At 44.6% G+C, this 19,102-nt stretch overlaps 1 protein-coding gene across 15 annotated transcripts in view; it reads right to left on the bottom strand.

Annotated features, from left to right (window-relative positions):
- The window catches only part of PKHD1 (PKHD1 ciliary IPT domain containing fibrocystin/polyductin), a 417,767-nt gene that overhangs the window by 315,267 nt on the left and 83,398 nt on the right, over positions 1–19,102 (bottom strand). For 14 of the 15 annotated variants that reach the window (XR_012902469.1, XM_075923353.1, XM_075923339.1 and 11 more), the window contains 2 exons: positions 15,381–17,000; positions 13,513–13,656 (listed from right to left, as the gene is read on the bottom strand). Coding sequence is in view for 14 of the 15 variants with exons in the window: in XM_075923353.1 (XP_075779468.1) it covers positions 13,513–13,656; positions 15,381–17,000 (1,764 nt within the window). In the remaining variant the exon portion in view is untranslated. The remainder of the gene's footprint in view (positions 1–13,512; positions 13,657–15,380; positions 17,001–19,102) is intronic. The other variant, XM_075923349.1, reaches the window with a different exon arrangement.

Here is a 19,102-nt window from a genome sequence, read left to right as displayed (position 1 = left end):
CGGAGTTGCAAATGAAGCCCGGGATTTGAATTTCCCGGGCTTCATTTGCATGAAGCCGGCCGGCGCCATTTTTAAATGCCGGCTAGTTCGGACTCTGTGCCGCGCGGCTACACGCGGCACGGACTAGCTACTTCGGATTAGGCTTCCTATCTGAACTAGCTGTATGCTTCGTGGAATGAGGCATACAGTTAGTTCGGATTAGAAAGCCTAATCCGAACTAGCTAGTCTGTGCAGCGTGTAGCCGCGCGGCACGGAGTCCGAACTAGCCGGCATTTAAAAACGGCGCCGGCCGGCTTCATGCAAATGAAGCCCGGGAAATTCAAATCCCGGGTTTCATTTGCAACTCCGTATGACTACATTACTCCCCTTCCCCAGTTCGAACTAGGGGGGTAGTGTAGACATTCCCCTTGTTATTTCAAAATAACTCGCCATTGTAGACATGCCATGATCCATATGTTAGTCCGCATGTTGGGTTTGACGTTTCATATATGTGGCTAGTTATGATCCTTTGTGCAGTACCTATCCAGAGGCTCTTTAGAATAAAGTGGGAGACAAAGGCAAACCAGTGTTTAGCTAAGGCAGTGATCATAGAATCATAGAATCTTAGGGCTGGAAGAGACCTCAGGAGGTCACCAAGACCAGCCCCCTGTCCAAAGCAGGACCAACCCCAACAAAATCATCGCAGCCAGGGCTTTGTCAAACCAGGACTTAAAAACCTCTAGGGATGGAGATTCTACCACCTGCCTAGGGAACCCATCCCAGTGCTTCACCACCCTCCTAGTGAAATAGTTTTTCCTAATATCCAACCTAGACCTCCCTCTCTGTAACATGAGACCATTGCTCCTTGTTCTGCCATCCGTCACTACTGATGGGCAACCTAGGTTAGTGAGTGGGCCACATGAATGGCCCTCCATCTCAGTGGGCCACAAGACTGTCATAACCAAGATGGTATCCCAAGATAGGGTAGTTTTGCTAACTGCAGTCGCATACTTGGAATTTGTAGGAGGTGCCAACTGAAGCGTAACAGTGTTTTGATTGGATGCAGAGGGAGCACATGACTCTCACGGTCAATGTTGTGTGCAATTAGCACCCACCTCACTTCATGTGTCCTTGCTTTACATATTTGTCATATTTGCTTTACATATTTGTCATATTTGTCATTTTAGTATTACGGGTAGGGGAAAAACTACATGGATGGGCAGTACATGGGCAGTGAAACAAAATGCCTAGTGGACTATACACAGAACTCCAAAGGCTTACATGGGGTCCAAAGCCTCAGGTGGCCCACCACTTAGCTAAGGGATAGGTGTAACAGCTACCGGGAGGAGATGGGCCAGGACTTTAACAGGGTTCAAGAAAGAGCTAGATAAATTCATGGAGGTTAGGTCCATCAATGGCTATTAGCCAGAATGGATAGGAATGGTGTCCCTAACCTCTATCAGAGGCTGGGAATGGGTGATGGGAAAGGGATTGCTAGATGATTCCCTGTTCTGTTCACTCCCTCTGGAGCATCTGGCATTGGCCACAGTCGGGCTAGATGGACCTTTAGTCTGACCCAGTATGGACGTTCTTATATTCTTATAATTGTTTCCGCAAAACAGTAGAGTTATGTGCTCAGAGCCTCAATTGTTCAGCTGAAAGGAAGGAAACATCCTTTTCACTATACGTGGCTGGTCTGCACTTCATAAAGAGCATGTTGTGTCCAACACACAGGGGTCTGAGTGGGCTAATGCAATTAGCCTTTCACCATTTGGAGACTTGGGATGGAAAGCACAAGCCGACTGTGAACCTTTCCCCAGGAAATGCTGTCTGGTGTTAAAGTTCATTGCAGGTTTGAAGCTCAGCCATGGCTCAGTGAAGCATCAACAGAGCTTTGCAGGCTTTATCAAAGGAATGGATTTGGAGTGGATTTGGAGCTTTTGCTTGGAATCTGTGTGAAACTTGAGGCTTTGCATGACTTCAACTCAATGGGTTTGGGAGTTTTATTAATTTGCTTCAAAAGGTTTGTTTGCTTGTGTGTTTTTTAAGGAATGGGTTTTATGATCTGAAAGTCAGGTGGAAAGAGGTTTATCAGCCTTCAGGGATATAAACCAGAGAAAAAATTCTTTCAAAACCCTGAGAGTTTTCTATAGCTCTGGGAGTATCTCCACCCTGCTAGCACTCATCAAACAGTAAATAGCTGAAAAGAAAGATAACCTAGTGTCAGTTATTATTATTTGTCTTCTGAGATCAGGACCAGAACTGATTAGTAATTTTTCAATTAAACATTTTCTTCTTGTTGCAGTAAATGCCACTTTGTTGAAACTGAAACTTTTCACATGAGAGGGCCGGTTTTGACAAATTTCTCAACTTGAAAAAAAAAGTTGAAAAAAGTTTCCAAGTTTTCACTCTGATGTTTTCAAAACCAAAAAAAAAAAATGTTCTCAATGACTTTTCAGATCAAAAATTAAGCTAATTGTACTCCAAAATATTATTTTAATTGAAAATAATTGAAACTGAGCCATTTTGAAATGATCAAAATAGAACATTTGATTGACTCCAAAAATTCAGACTATCACTTCACAAATGTATTTGAAATGGTCTTTAACCCAATTTGGGATGAGCAATGTTCCCAAAAATCTTCAAAATGTTCATAGGCCAGAAAAATAGATTTCCCACACAGTGCTAAGCAGGGTTCTATTGTTCTAGGACCAATTCAAACGCATATCAACTAAGCAGTGCTTGTCTCAAAAATCTCAGATTCCAGGCAGAAAACAAGAGAAAATAAGATAAGGCAGATAAGACAGACCGCAAAGTAGCACTGAAAAAAATACTGGTCAGCATAAGGAGCAGTGGTCACAGCACACCAGCTGCATAACCGTTATTGAGTTTTTTGTAGACATCATGGCAGAGGAGAATTTTCAGGAAAAATTGCAAGGAGGAAAATGAAGTGGCTTTATAGACATTTACATGGAGTTTCTCCTACATGTGAGAGGCAGCATGGTAGAAAGCATAAAGATGCTCATGTAAAAATGTACTACCTGGTAATGGAATCAGAGTAATGGAGTGGAGATGATTGTAATTACTGCTCTATGAGAGATGGTTGGGGACAGGCATTAAATGCAAAGATAAGCAAAGGTTATGTTTGATGCAATGAATAAAGGGGATGGGTGCATAAATGAGGGTGACATGGTCAAAGTGACATGCCAGGAAAATGATCTTAATTCCCTTCAAAATGTTGCTGCTAAGTAGTATGAGGTGAGATTTGTCAAGGTCAGAAAAGGAAAAGCTGCAGTTGTTAAGACATGAGAGGATGAGGGACTAAATAAAAGATTTAGATGTGTTGAAAGTGAGGAAAGCAGCAGCTCCCCATCACATGTTCCCATTTCACAGATGAGAAAACTAAGGAACAGAGATCTTGGGCTTGTATGGCAGAGGTGGTGAGTTCCCACAGCTCCAACAGATGTCCATAGGAAATGGAGGTGATGTGTACCTCAGTAAATCATGTAATCCAAGGAGATCCATGGAGCGTTCAGAGGATGTGCTGTTTGAACTCAGATTTCCAGAGTCCCAATCTAGAGCCTTAACCTAGCTGTATCCAAATCTTGCTGCTCCTTCCTGTATAACATCTCTAAGGTCCTGCCTTTCCTCACTGTCCACCCAATCAGAGAACATGGGAACCTATCGACTGTCTCTTCCAGATTCAGAAGGGGCCTGGACATTAGGGAGATCTACAGGGTGTGGGTCTCATCCAGGTTGTTAAAGTGATTCACTGTGCCCAGTCAATTAGGGGCTGCTGTGGAAGGAAGCACTCCAGGATACATAGCTCCCCCAGTAGTTGTAAGTGTGCTGCTGGTTAGCAGAATTCAGCACATGTTCTGAATAAGACCATAGTCAAAATCCAGAGGAACTGTGACAATGCCTCTCATCTTTAAGAGATATTGAAGAGTAGGTTGGATAAATGTCTATCAGGGGTGGTCTAGTCAGTATTGGGTCCTGCCATGAGGGCAAGGAACTGGACTCAATGACCTCTCGAGGTCCCTTCCAGTCCTAGTATTCTATGATTCTATGATCTTTCCTCCCACGCCCCACAATTGTCAATCCAAGCCTACGTTGGTCTGGACAGATGAGGTTGTTTAAGGGAGAAGCAAGAACAAAAGGCAGCCCTGGTTCCTGAAACCTCGAAATTTGCAACAATCCTAATGGAAGCACTCCACAGAGTGAGGACGGGTCCTGGCTTGGGGTGATATGGCTGGTTGGGCCTAGAGCACGTTGTATACAGAGCTGATGGACTTCCTCTTGCTATGCCAGACTTTTAGCAAACAGTGGTGCTGTTTTATGCTTTATTATGTCTTGCTCATCTGCCATATAAGGCCTCATTCCAACACGGAGTTACTTTAAAAAATACATCTTTATTGTGGCTGCTTCCAATATGGCTTCTTTAGTCTCATGGGGTGTGTCTAGACTACAGGGTTTTGTCGACAAAAGTGGACTTTTGTCGACAAAACTAAACCTGCGTCTACACTACCGCTGAGTTCTGTCGACATAACATTGACAGAACTCAGCAGTTTTGTCGACACTGGTAAACCTCATTTTACGAGGAATAATGCCTTTTGTCGACAGAGTTCTGTCAACAGAAGGCGTTATTGCATCTAAACTGTCCTTTGTGTCTACACTGCCATGTCGACAAAGCAGCTTGCTTTGTCGACAGAACTGAATGTAGTCTAGACGCTCTTTGTCGACAGAAGCTTTGTCGACAGTATCTGTCGACAAAACTTCTGTCGACAAAAGCCTGTAGTCTAGACGTACCCATGGCTTCTCAGACAGTTACTCAGGAGGTGTCACTTTCAAGCAGTTCTTCTCAGGAAACAGTGCATTGTTTGAGTGTCCGCTAGCACTTTCATACATCCCATCCTTTTTAAAGAAAACTGTCAAACACCCCAGGAATAACTCATGAGATAATGTAATTTATTCCTTTCAGATGCTGACCAATCTTCCAGTTATTGTGGTCACCGCCTAACAGTTTGTCTAAAATCATGTACACATTTGGAAGTCAGTCACACAAACTCCCTCAGATAAACAGGTATTTTAACAATACACCCTCCTCTAGTACAGTATGAATCAATAGTACCTCCCTAGCACTGTTTTCTTCCAGTCTGCTCAAATAACAGCCTTTGTGTTTGGTATTGTTGGCGTTTCCATCAAAACACCCTCTTTCTCCTTTCTTTTCTCTGATATGCCCCACCATTGCCCACTTCTACTTGGTCTTTTAATTGCTGAACATCCTTGAAAGATCAGGAGTTTCAATGTAAGAAGCATTCTTTCTTATTCTCCATGGGTATGTCTACACTAACCCCCTAGTTCGCACTAGGGAGGCTAATGAGGGCAACCGAAATTGCAAATGAAGCATGGGATTTAAATATCCCGCACTTCATTAGCATGTTCCCGGCGGTCGCCATTTTGGAAATTGACTAGCCCGGAAGAACTGCCTGCGTCTACACGTGGCAGAGAAGGGCGATTCCGAAATAAACCCCTTACTTCGAATTAACAGTTAAACCTCATGGAATCCCCGCTTCATTGACTATGTTGAGTAAACTACTTTACATGGCTCCGTTGATGGAGCCATGTAGTCTAGACGTACCCTAAGGGACCGTTCCCAGGAGTCTTTGGATTCCTTTAACATTACTCGGTGTTGGCATTTTTCTAGTGGCCTTTATTTTCTCTAGGTTTACTTGCAGGCATTTGAAGGTCAACAAATGTTCAATGTATGGCACCTTAGTTACTCTCTTGTCCAATTTAATTTAATATTATTTTCTCTGCATCTGTAAAAAAATATGTAGTAATGTGTAATCATGATCTTGGTGAACCTGTTCCAGGTCATCATCCTCTCCTGCTATCAACACGTCATCTTCTATTGTCCAGATTCCAATCAGATCCTCCAATACTTGAGCCAGACTGCTCTGGAATACCTCCAGGACTGGATTGATTCCCATTGGCATCCTTAACCATCAGTACGGCTCGACAAACTATAGAATCTACTCGCCCGTGGTGAGTAGATTTCAGCCATGCGCCCCGTTTACCAGCGGTGCATGCATGCACAATGCGGCTCTTGCACATGCACAGTGTGGGGCTGGCGAGTGGCTTCAATGGCCATTTGTCAAGCCCTGACCATCAGTATCTCCCAAATGAAGTTACAAAGGTTAACAAGTAACTGGAGTTTTCACACAATTTTATATCATATTCTATTTTAAAAGTCTCTTTTGACCGAGCTGGTAATATGTTCTCAATTCTAGGCAGAGGGGAAAGGCTCCATTTCAAAGCTTTGGGTAAGGTCTTTGGGTCTATGCATATTCTCAGCTTTCTGAGAAGCTTTCTTACCAGCACAAGACTACTTATCCAACTCTTCTCTACAGGCTGAGCAATTCCACAGTTCTGTAGGCTCTGCAGTTTGTCTTTCAATAACTGTAAGAATGCAAAGGGGACTTTCTAACAATTTAACTGGATTCCCACTGGTGTCAATGTTATAAATACCATCTAGCCATCCATTTCCATGAAATACATCTAGATTATCTTTCTATATCGTCTCCTGGTTGCAGGTAATATAATCCAAAGTATCTTTAGTCATCTTGCTCTCATGTCCTGAAGTACTTGTATCTGGTTCACAATTTAGCCAGCTGTGCTGTCCAGATGTGTTACTGCTGCCTCATCATCTATGACCACAAAGTCCAGTCTATATTTTTTGTTCCTTAGATTTCCTAATTTAATTTTACATTTCCCCAATGGCTTTTAATGTGATCTGGTTGTATATTGTTAACAGCTGGTTAGTCTCTTCCAACCATATGTCTGGGTTCACCAGGCTATGGCACAAGTTGTAACATTATCCTGATCAAGCTAATGGAAATTGTATCACTTTCTTCCCATATAACATGGCTGCATACAGCTGTTTCTGGTGCTTAACAGGGTTTTCTTGCACTGTGTATACCATCTGTTTGGTCACTCATACAATGTCCTCAAACCCACTGTTGCTCTCTTTAGTTATTGTGTGTAACCTGGAATAGTTTTTCTTCTCTCAGAAGGGAAAAAAAACCCACTTGGCTGCAAAATGATTAAATGTTGTCAAAGATATGGAATGTTTTCCCACAAGCTGAACACTTCTCTTTCTGTCTTTCATGTTTTCTCCCACAGTACTGGCATGTGTCTGTAGCATTGTCATCTACTGATGTTGTATCTGGTTTTGATTTCTGTTGCTTATGCACTACATGGACAGTTTCTGCTGACGGCACTTCCAAGAGTCTAATCCTGTCTCTTATCGGTGACTCTTTCATATTTCCAAAACTGCATCTGGCACGTCGCAATTGGTGCTTTGCTCATCTATAGTCTCTCCAGCTGCTTGAGCCCAAGTCAAATAATGATATCTTTCCACTGGTTCCTCTTGCTTGGGGTTAAACAGAATACCCAAATGCCTATCAATACTAAGGTGCGTTGAACTTGGAAAATGTTCACAGAGTCTCACTTAGCTCTCTCCTTTTTTCTTCTATCAGGTAACAGAACAATTTGATTTTCACAGAATCTTTTTTCTCTTCCAGCAAGACGAAGTTCCTCGGTTCAGCTCTCCCATGCCTGAGCTAAATTCTTCCCTGATAGGCTTACTGTCCCTGGAGGCCCCTCCATTTTCTGTTCTCCGCCATGTCTTATAAAGCAAGCCGTGTACGCACAGACAGATCCTGTTCTCAGCAGGGAAGCTCTGAATGGTCTGCCCACTGTCTAGGACTAGATTACTACTGCCACCACGATGGAGGCTTCGTTGCGTCTGGATCATCTGCGGTATAAGATCTCACTCTGACATAAGCCTACTGGCATCCTTCACTTCTGCAGCCTACTGGCTTCCCAGGCAATTCCCACAGAGGGGTCACCTTCAACTGTGTGCTGAGCAAAAATGACTGCTAGCATGATGGACTTGCTCCTGCACTGCCTGATTCTCAGCAATCATCTGTGCAATCCCTGCTGTACAGCTTGGTTATCCATCGGGAGGGGCTTAATGGCTCCTGCAGGGCCAGCACTCCTAGAGGCAAGGAACTGGACCTACTCAGAGAGGCTGATTTTCCAAGGAAACTGCTGTGGACGGGGATGTAGGCAGTCAGTCCTAGTGATCAAAGCAGTAGTGGTCAGATGTAGTCACCAGAGAAGGAGTCAGACCCCAGAGCCAGCGATGGGGCCAGTGATGGAACCAGCGATCAGACCAAAGGTTGGAACTGGAGATACTAGCCAATGGAAGGAGAGGGACATAGAAGCAAACGTCTGGAACAAGACAGGGAGGCAGGAACCAGGCAGAGATCAGGAATCAGGTGAGAGGCCAAGGTCTGATGTTTCACTCAGACAGGGATTCACCTATTTGGTCCAAAAAGCTTCCTGTGCCTCCTACTGTGTTAAACAATGAGCATGAACCAACTGGAGAGGCTGGGCATCTCCTCCAATTAGGAGTTGTGTGGGCAGTGCTTCTGGTGAATTAGGGTCCACCCACCCACATTCTCTGCTGGTGCCTGGGAGGTGCTGAGTTGAGGCTGCGGTCCAAGGACTTCTTGGAGACCCATCATCACAGATTCAAGACCCAGGATCCCTTACCAAGAAGTACCTTAGACCAAGCTCACGTACAAAAGTGCACGATTCCACCCATTCCAATATTTTTCCAGTCATGGCATATGAGTTTCATTTCATTTTAAATATTATTCTGAGATAGAAGATCCTTTCCACTGAAAACATCCCTGTCTACTTTTCCTGTATCACAGCAGATTACAAGCAGTGGTGGACCTAACCATCAGAGTTTAGGAACAGAATTTGGAGCTATTCTGATGAAGGGCTTTGTGTTGGGCCAATAGTAGTTACACATACTGTAAGACAGACAATTCCAAAACCTAAAGAAGTTCAAAGGGCAGATGCAGACCTAGCCCATAGCTGCTGAAACAGCCCCAGGCCAGAGTTTACTCTAATGTTTCCTATCCTTGGGTGGGTTGAATTTTCTTTTGGGCAGGTTGAAATTTCTTATATACACTCCCAATACTGAGGTAGTGTGTGTGTGTGTGAATGGACACCCCCACCCCCAATATAAACAAAACACACACATAATTGTAAGCAGTCCCAATGTGTGGAAGAAAATATATTAAAACAAGGGATATTTAACAAGGAGCAATGCATACGATATCTAACATGAAATCAAATAAAGAAAATTAACACACCCCTTGGAGAATACATGTATCATCCTTTCTAACAGCTCAAGCTAGTACTTGCGATTTCTGACTCAGAAGAGCCAAAAATCTACCAAATAGCAGAGATCTGGTCTTAATGCAATACAATATACCATGTATTCATTAGTACAACAGATTTTTAAAAAGTCATTAAGTTCAGTGCTTTCGATATCTGCAACACTCCAAAAACATTGTTAAAAGAATATTTTTCTTTCTTATCTTAAGCCATTAACACCTATGCAAACTTTGTTTGAAATGCAATCTTGCAAATGTCCTGGCACACGCATACTTCCCTTGAAGCCTGCTCTCCCCAACAGCCCCAACCCAGTCAGACAGAGGACTGCAGTGAGTTAGACACCCCAAACAACTGCCCCTTGCCTCCACTTCACTGAATAGACACCAGCACCCACCCTCCCACTCTTCCCCCCACATACCCTATGCACTCACCCCTTATCTCCCCCTTCCCAAGAGGCTTGAGAGTGCTGAGTTTCTGCCGCTCTCTTCTCCTGCAGAAGGACACTCTAAACTCCCCTCCACACAGACTCATCAGCCAATTACTTACTTACTCACTCCCCATCCTCCCAGCCACTAATTGTCTCCTTATTACCCTTTTTACCAGCTCTGGGAGCTCCTCAGTTTAAACAGGCAGCTAACTCTGTTTAGTTGCTTGCTCAGTGAGATGCCCCTCCCCTCGCCAATCAGCTGAGCTCTCTACCTGTGTGGAAGCTTTGAACTTCTGAGCGGAGCTTGGAAAACTGCTGCGTGAGCACACAGGCATGCAGGTTAGAGGGAACCTTGCCCCAGGCCAAATGTGCTCATTGCACCGCTCATTGCACCGCTACATACAGAACAGACTGCAGAGCATAAATTTAACAAACGCTGCATGGACAAGATAGAGATTAGTAAGAGAGATGGGTGAGGGTTATCAAGGCCAGCTTCTGTCAACAAAGAATTGTTCCCCAGAGCCAATTTTTTTCACCATCTATTCCACAATTTAGATCTCAGTATCCACATTTTTCCCTAATATTCAGTCCACATTTTTTCCACTTTTAGTTTCTTTTATAGATCAGCGGGTCATTCTCTTCATCTAGTGTGACCTCCTTTACTGCATGGGCCAGAGAACCCCACCTGAAAAAGAGCAGAACTTGAACTCCTTGATACTACTTAAATTAAATGGCTACATCATTTTACCTCAAACTACCTGCTAAGTCTGACAAGGTCTCCCTATTCTCCCTATTTATACTCCCTTCTTGGGCTATCCTAAATCATTCACTTGCATCTCTGTTTTAAACCCTTCACAGAAAACAAACAAATTCTGTGTTCCTCCCCCATTACCACTCAGCCAAACTATACCTATTTCCCTCTTTTAATCTAACCCAATATAAACTCCACATTTTTTCTGCTTTTCTCTGAACATCCTCTTATTTCTCCAGTAGAGTTTTGGGGACAAAATGCCCAGAATTTGAAGGCAAAAATCCCAAGTGCAGTTTGCACCAAAACCTTAGATAGATGGTTGTTTCCATTATGTGTTATGAGGTAACCCGCATACCTTCTGGGTGTGATGTCCTTTCTCAAATAGTGGCACTTAGACCACTTACAGAGAAAGAGAATGAGTCTGCTCTACAGCCTTAGTTGAGAGCCAGCTGGCTTTTAGCTCAAGCAGTAGATGCTCATGAATAAGTTCCAAAGGTCCCCGGTTTGGTTCTGCCTGCTGCTGTTATGCTTGGGGAAAACTGGGTGAGGAGTTGAGTATGCAGGCTGCCCCAAGGACAGAGGACTACCTCTGCCCTCTCTCACCACAGGAGATTGGAGCCAGGTGCAAAGCACCTGTCTGTGGCTATTGCAGCGGGCACAGCCTGGATAGGGGTGAATGTCCCCTAGCTGAAGGAAACAGAAGCAAACTCTCTGAAAAATAGAATAGATAGCTGTCCCTTTCTCCACCCCTAATGCCTGCTGGTCCAATGGAGTTATAGCTGTCCTGATCCCCATCTCTGGCCACTTGCTGCCCCCAACTGTCCCAGACCCCTCCCTTTCCATTTTATGAGAAAATTGAATTCCAGTCACATCCCATTGTCCTGGCACAAACAAACCCTGACCTTGCTTTAAGTTATGACAGGAAGAAGCAGCATACCACACTTGGAAGTCCTAGCTCTTAGGCTACCTCTCGATTGCATCCCTTTTTCGTAAAAGGGATGCAAATTAGACGTATCGCAATTGCTAATGAAGCAATTATTTTAAGAGGGATAAGGGATCTTTCGGAAAAGGCTTTATTTTCCGAAAGATCCGTGTGTAGACTGGCGCTTTTTTCCGGCAAAGCTCCGTGCCGAAAAAAATTGGCAGCCATTTTTATGCTAATGAAGCGGGGGAGATTTAAATCCCTGTTTCATTAGCAATTGCGAAAAAGGGATGCAATCTAGATGTAGCCTTACTGTTTAGGAGTTCTTGAACAAACAGACTCACAGACAGACAGACAGATGCACATTTCTAATATATATATATATATATAGAGAGAGAGAGAGAGAGAGAGAGAGAGATTTATGTGCCTAACCCAGCTTTGCAGTATCTACTTGCCTCTACACTAGAGTTTGTGTTTGATTTGCTTGACCAAAAAAAAATAAAAAAATTTTCCTTTTTGTGTGTATAGAAGATACATACACTGGTAGGCGAGAAAGACAGGGAGAAAACTGCATATTTAGTAGAATGGGAGAGAAATATTTTAATTCAACAAGAGCCATGAACAATAAACAAAAGAAGGTCTTATTTGTCTGTTTAGGGGGGAGTGCAACCTACCCAGCTCAGTTTCCCAGATTAAACAACTCAAAAACTTTTTGCTACCGTCAATCAGCAATCGCTTGCTGACATCTAGTGTCCTTTTGAAGTATTGTCTGGACACGCACATTCCACCTCATCCAGGGGCCAAAGCACAATCAATTCAGAAACACGGTTTTTCATGGTTTCATAGACTCAGTCATTTTTATTGTATTTTATTCTATTGCTTTTCCTTGAATAACCAGTTTTCCCTTTCCCTCATCCCCGTGTTCAAGCATAGAGTCTTTTAACATACGGTATCCCAGTTCCCAGGATAGAGCTTAAAAAACAGCTCCTAAAACAGGTCTCAAATCCAGTTTAAAAAGCTGGAGTAGCTCAGGTTCACCCCCACCCAGACACAAACACAAACACACGCCGCTTTGTTTTGTTTCCTGAGATTGCTTGTTTCCTGAGATACCGAGAGGACAAGGCCAAACGACTAGCGGAAAATCCAAAAGTTGGCTCTGTCACATACTTTCATAGCACCACCTCATGGGTTGGGAGGCATTTACAGGCCATGGCCTCTGGACCACAGGGAGGTCAAGCGGAACGTCCACACTACCAACCCCGTTATTTCAAAATAACAGGCTGGTTATTTCAAAATCTGTGCTCCTGCTTTCCTTGGGGAATAACGCTTATTTTGAAATAGGTATTTCAAAATAGCAGTAGTGTGGACATTCCACTGCTGATATTTCAAAATAACGACTTCCCAGAGTAATTCAGAGTAATTACTCCCCAGTGCTTCCTGGGGCTCTAAGTCGAGGTAGCATGTCCACAATATGGGAGACTGCCTCGGGCTAATTTGTGGCGTCCCTGTAGTGGGGACACACCATTTCAATGCTGCTATTTAGGAAGTTGTTAAATTGATTTTGGTTACTGTGAAATCAATTCTTAGTGTAGACATGCCCTTCATGTTCTCACCTAGCCCCTCCAAGCTACTCGTTGGGCTATCCTTAGAGTACATTGTAAGCCTTTTGGGGCAAGGAATGTTTCTTTGCTGCTCACCTCAGTGGGGTCCTGGCCTGTAGATGCTACTGTAATGCCAATAACACCCTGCAGGCATGCACGTCATAGCCTCCTCCCACCCCATTCCATACCTCCTGCCATTGAGCGAGGAGAGGTGCAGAGAAGATATAAGTGCTTCTGCTGGAGTCTTCCCATGGGAATGATGCTGTAGATAAAGGCTGTCTCCAGCTCTGTACTATCTCTTATCACATCTCCCACAACGCAGTGACCGTGTGGCCTTTCCACCCAGGGGCCCAGCAAGACCCTGATCCAAGCCCACTGACATCGGCAGAAAGACTCCCTGTTGAGGTCATTGGGATTTTGGATGAAGGTCAGGATGCAGCAGCTAGTGCCATGTTGGCCCCATTCCCTTCTCCATGGCCGCTCTTCATTCACACTGGGATTTGTTGCAGTGGGAATCCAGGACATATGGTTTGAGATTGGGATAGATTTTATCCAGCCCAACATTTCAACTGACCGTCCAAGAGTGGGGCAAGGCAGCTCACATCAGTCGTCGTCATGTCACCCAGCACTTCACAGGGAGCGCCACAGACGGTCACAGAGGTGTTTCCTGGAGCAAACCCAGTGCCATGCACCTGCATTGCCCCTCCACCCAGGCCACCTAGGAAGGGAAGAGTAAAAGGAATTTAACTTCCGGTTCCTCCATGTACCTTAGGGAATGAAATACACACCCAACAGGGAGCTGAGAGTAAATTGATCCATAGTTTAATGCATCAGACCATGAAGATAGCAAGGCATTCATCACCCACAGGGATCAAGCTAAAGAAATTTAAAACAGAGCTTCATGGCTAGTTGTTAACGAAGAGTTGCCTGTGTAACTCTGGGTTGGATGAACGGTTTTCCCAGCCTGCGAGAAATTTTCAAGTTTCAAAAAAAATGTCACGTCTCAACTCAGGATGAATCATCAAGATCTCAAAGTATGGATTTGGGTTGGGGGAGTGGTTGGGTTTTTTTTTTTTTTTTTTCAAATCTATAATCCTAAAGTTTTTTAATTGGGCCAAAGTGCTTCATTTTTACTTTTATCTTTTAAAAATAATTACTCTTTTTTTGTATAAATTAACTAAAATTTCAAAATGAGACATATAAAGATATCAGGATAGGATATTCTGGCAAATTACACACTTTTTTGTCAAACTGGGAGATTTGTCAAAAACAACTCATTCCCACGAATAGGTTTTGGTTTTGATGAACTGGCATTTACTGACAACAAGGGTATGTCTAGATTGCATCCCTCTGTCAGCAGAGGGATGCAGATTAGGCCAGTTGACATTGCAAATGAGGCAGGGATTTAAATATCCCGTGCCTAATTTGCATAAAAATGGCCGCCGGGTTTTGTCTACAAAAAGCGGCAGTCTAGAGGCGGATCTGTCGAGAAAGAAAGCCTTTTTAGACATATCCTGTAAACCTCCTTGCAGGAGGCATAAGGGATCTGTCGAAAAAGTCTTTCTTTCTCGACAGATCCCGCTGTAGACTGCCACTTTTTGCCGGCAAAGTGCTGAGTTGGCAAAACCCAGTGGCCATGTTTATGCAAATTATGAGCGGGATATTTAAGTCCCTGCCTCATTTGCAATGTCGACCTGCCTAATCTGCATCCCTCTGTCGGCAGATGTAGTCTAGACATTCCCCAAATGTTTCAACAGGAGGTGTCTGACCCACCATAGCCCTGACTGCTAGAACTAGATTTGCACAGTTGGAATCACTTTTTCCATCCCAAAACATCTTCTTTTTTTTAAATCTCCAATAGCTTGATATTTTTTTCTGTAATGCACTTTGTCTGGGCAGAGATGTGATATAAAGGTTTAGTCAGCGCTTTGCTGTGACATATGAACAAATTGTGGCGTCATCTTGCGTGAGTAACCTGGGGGATATCACTGCTTGCTAATAAAAGCTTTTTACAAGACTCTGCAGGATTCAATCCATGCAGAAATACATAGCTAGATCTGTGTGTGTTCAAATTTTATGCTTGTGCCCCTCAACACTGTCTCTGATTGCTTACCATTGTCCTTCTTCTATTGTATACTGAGTTTTACGTTAGGGAAGTCAGATAAAATAAGTGATCACATTATGAACTCCTGAAACAAGAGAATTTAGCATATAAGCAGCTGACAGATCCCAGAATCCCAGCCAGGAGATGCAACCTCATAACAATCTATAGAATAAACAAATGAGGCCATAGTCACTTCCCTTGACATTCTAGAGTGTGGGCGTGCCTGGGAAGGAGAGAATTACTAGTGATTTTCTCTCACGAACGCCACATACAAACTGTGACATCTCTGTCACGGCTGTTACCCGGAGACAACCATCCACAGCCCCTCCTGTGCTTACCCCAGTTATAGTGTGTGGACGTGACAGCAAGCTGAGAGCTGAACGTCAAGTTTGATGAAGCCCTGCCCCGAAGGAAGTCGCCTCCGAGGACTTGGTATTCTCCAGCAGGAAGCCGGGGAGCTAAGCACTGCAAAGTGGTGCGATTGCCAGTGATACTGGTGCAGGGGGAATCCCCAATGGTAATATGCATGTTCTCCACCCCTGTGATCCGTGACACAGTCACTGTTAAAAGCAGACCCACCGGAGATGGAAGGAAAAGGAAAACAGGGGTGAACTCTTCACTGTAGCTTATTTCACCCAGCTGGTAAGAGATGCCATCTATTCCTAGAGCTAACACCTGGGCACCATTGCCAAAAGGGACGATGCACCGGAGAACCACATAGCTGGCATCTGTAATGAGGCAGGGCTGGTTCCCAACAAGAACAGAAGTGTTGCTCCTTCCTTGCAGTGCTGTCCCTTGTATGGTAAGAAGGCCTCCACCGTTGATACTGAAATTGTGGGGGTAAAATTTGAGCACACAAGGCATGATGGTGAAGATATGCGAGCCCCTGCTGAAGCAAGCATGCCCACTTCTCCTGTTGGACACAGAAAGGCTGTGCTCCCCTGGGGAAAGGCTGTCTGTCTGGCACTGTAGGCTGGTCTCCTTCCAGAAAGTTACATTACAAGGGGCATGATTATCCACTAGAATCACAAGCTCGTCAGTTGCCAAAGCTAATCTCTGGCCTCTGATCAACAGAGACACCAGCGTCCCATTGATCTCCCAGTCCACAGCATCGACTCGTGGGGTCCCCTGTTCGAGAAGGTGGAGTGTGCAGTCTCCTATGCAGATGCTGGGGATTCCGTTTACAGTCACGGTAATGTTAAGGGCTTGAGATGCGTCAGGAAGCCACCAGTCACCCAGAGGAGGTCCCCTTGGAAGCAAAGCACAGCTGATAAGGTTGTAAGCCACACTATGGACCTCACAAGTATAGTTCCCCGTCAGGCTCACGTGAACCGAATTCCTCCCAGATTTCAGAGCAAGGCCGGATATGGTGAGCAACAGACCACCACAAGCTGAGCCATGTGATGGACTTATGGCCTTTACCTGTGGGGCTAATGTCAAGTTCCGCAGGGCTGCTGTCACATTGGCATAGCCCACTTGCTTCTGGAGAACCCTGATGGGATAGATCCCAGGTTCCAGAGTGCTCCATGGGAAAGAGCACTGAGAAAGGACTGTAGATCCATTGGCGTATTGAAACTCCAGCTCACATTCAGAGTCTCCAAGTTCAGCAACTGCACCCGTTGCATTTATTCCACCTATGGCCAGACGCAGGCTGTTGTCTGTCATTTCTGCTTCCACGGAGGTAACCACTGGAGTCAAAGCCATCTGATAAGTAAAGGTGACATTCTTCTTTGGAAAGGTCCAGGAGGGAAGCAGTGAAGATCTATTGCCAATTAACACTTCCACGTGTGCAGAGATGTCCTGGGACTCTCCATTCAAGAATTTAGCAGCCTGGCTCTGGCACAATATTGTCTCTTCCATTAAGCGGATAACATGACAGGTTTCGGTGCCTATCAAGACTGCAATCAGGGAAGGGTTTTGGCTAAAGCCTTTCCCAGAGATCGTGAGGGTTGTTCCACCTGGGGGTACAGATAAAACCAAATGGTTAGCGCCCAGGGATCAGAATGAATTCTAATCATAGAACCTCACTTAAGATTTCTATAGCTGCATTGTCTCAATCTTTTCTGCACTTAAAGCAAGGTTCATTGGCAACTGATCACCACTTAGGGAGCTTGGGTTGAGATGACACTGCTTCCTACCACGAGCTCTCCCCCATCACTGCACCCCAGTGTGTAACACTGCAGATAGGGAGAGCAGTGAGGGTTTGAAAAATGCTCAGGCCAGCTGCAATCCCTGTGTGCTAAAAACAGGCTGGCCATGCATGGGGTTCTCCAAAAGTGGCCACTTTACTCTGGCAGCTGCATTCCAGCTATGTAGGGCTCCATGTAGGAAGCAGTGTCATATACACCCAAGTGCCCTCCTCCTTGTGCAGAGCGACAGGAACTGACTTGCACATGAGGTTGTGATATAGCACCACGTAGTGGAGAAATAGCCAACTGCAGGGCAGATATCACCAAAGCTCAACCTTTGTCTGCTAGGAGGAGGGTTAAGAAAATCTGAACATGCAGTGGGGTGAGCACAGCCTTTCAGCCCCTATAACTCAGACCTGCTTTCCTCTGTCCCACTAAAAACACAATAAACTCTTTGGAAAACATGTCAGCAAGAAGGCTCTCCCTATGTCATATGCTACTGCTCCATTAACACTCCATTAACAGGTTTAAGGGTAATTTCGTAAGAAGGGTTTTTTCTCAAAATAACCGCGTCTACACAGCATTTACCATCTCAAAATAGGGTATTTTGAAAAAGCAGCCGGCCACGATTATGCAAATGAAGCACGGGAAGTTCAAATCCACACTTCATTTGCAATTTTGCTCAGCTGCATTTGCATTCCTCTCTCAAAGGAGGAATGCAGTGTAGACATACCCTGTTTGTCTGTAAATGGATAACAGGAAAGGGATCATGTGATGATTACCTGTTGTGTTCACTCCCTCTGGGACATCTGGTATTGGCCACTGTCAGCAGACAGGATACTGGGCTAGATAGACCTTTGGTCTGACCCAGTCTGGTTGTTCTTATGCTCACGCTTTGGGGTAAAGGCCCTTTCTCCAATTTGTCTGTCAAGTACCTGGCACACTGCTGGAGCTGAACATCACATTTTTCCTACACCTTTCCTACACCTTCCTACAATCACATTTTTCCTACACCTTGAATTTCCTTCTAAAAGGAGAATTCTTCGACAATCCATGGTTTTTAATTACTTACCCTTCCAGTCGGATGGGCTTTGCTGTATCAAAGCTGGCATCAGCTTTCAAAGCTGAATAATAATATTTGACATGTGAACTAATGAACTAGCACAAAGCCCCTTTATGATTATGGCCAGCGGAGGGGTGAAGTGATTTGGCTAATGCAATCCGTAGCACAGCTGAAATTAGAATATGTCGGTTTCTAGCCCCCAGTCCTACACTTCAAAGACAAAACGGTGAATCCCTGCCAGCCTCCTTTATGATCAGATTCACCTTTTCCTGACACTAGATTGACACTGGTGCACGTCCTGTGAGTTCAGTGGGGATACGGTGGATTTACACTGGTGTAAGACAGAGTAAAATCTGGACGTTAATTTTCTGCAGCTTATAATGTGCATTGTCTTTGTATGTGCTACACAGCAACAGGGACACTCCACTTGGGCTCTATTCCAGCAAAGCTTTATGGTCTACTTGAGTCCTAGTGGGACACCTCCTGTCCGTCAAAGATATTGAATGTTCAGCACTGGGATCTGAGGACAGAACAAGCTAGTGATTCGGGTGTGAGTGGATTTTTGTTCGTCTGGTTCATTCCTCAGGGGAAACAAATTCAAAGGATGGGAGACCTGGTCATCTCCCTGTGGCCAACCTGATGTGGTTTAGTACTAGCCAGGCTACTCTATGTGCTCACACTCGCCCACAGTCCCAGGCAAGTAGGTGGCTGCTGCCTGTCAAGACAAGTCTACAGAACAAGGGTTCACACATTTGCAAATGCCATCATCGCTACTGGGGTGGGGAACCTGTTCTGGGCTGAGGGCTGCTGCCCCACAGAAAGACAAGCGGGCTGCACAAAAGTGAGAAGCCAAAAAAACCCTATCTCG

Source organism: Pelodiscus sinensis, chromosome 3 (genome assembly GCF_049634645.1).
Source record: "Pelodiscus sinensis isolate JC-2024 chromosome 3, ASM4963464v1, whole genome shotgun sequence".
Taxonomy (NCBI): Eukaryota; Metazoa; Chordata; order Testudines; family Trionychidae; genus Pelodiscus; species Pelodiscus sinensis.
Note: the sequence above shows the minus strand (reverse complement) of the source record. Positions and strands in the feature narration are given on the sequence as shown.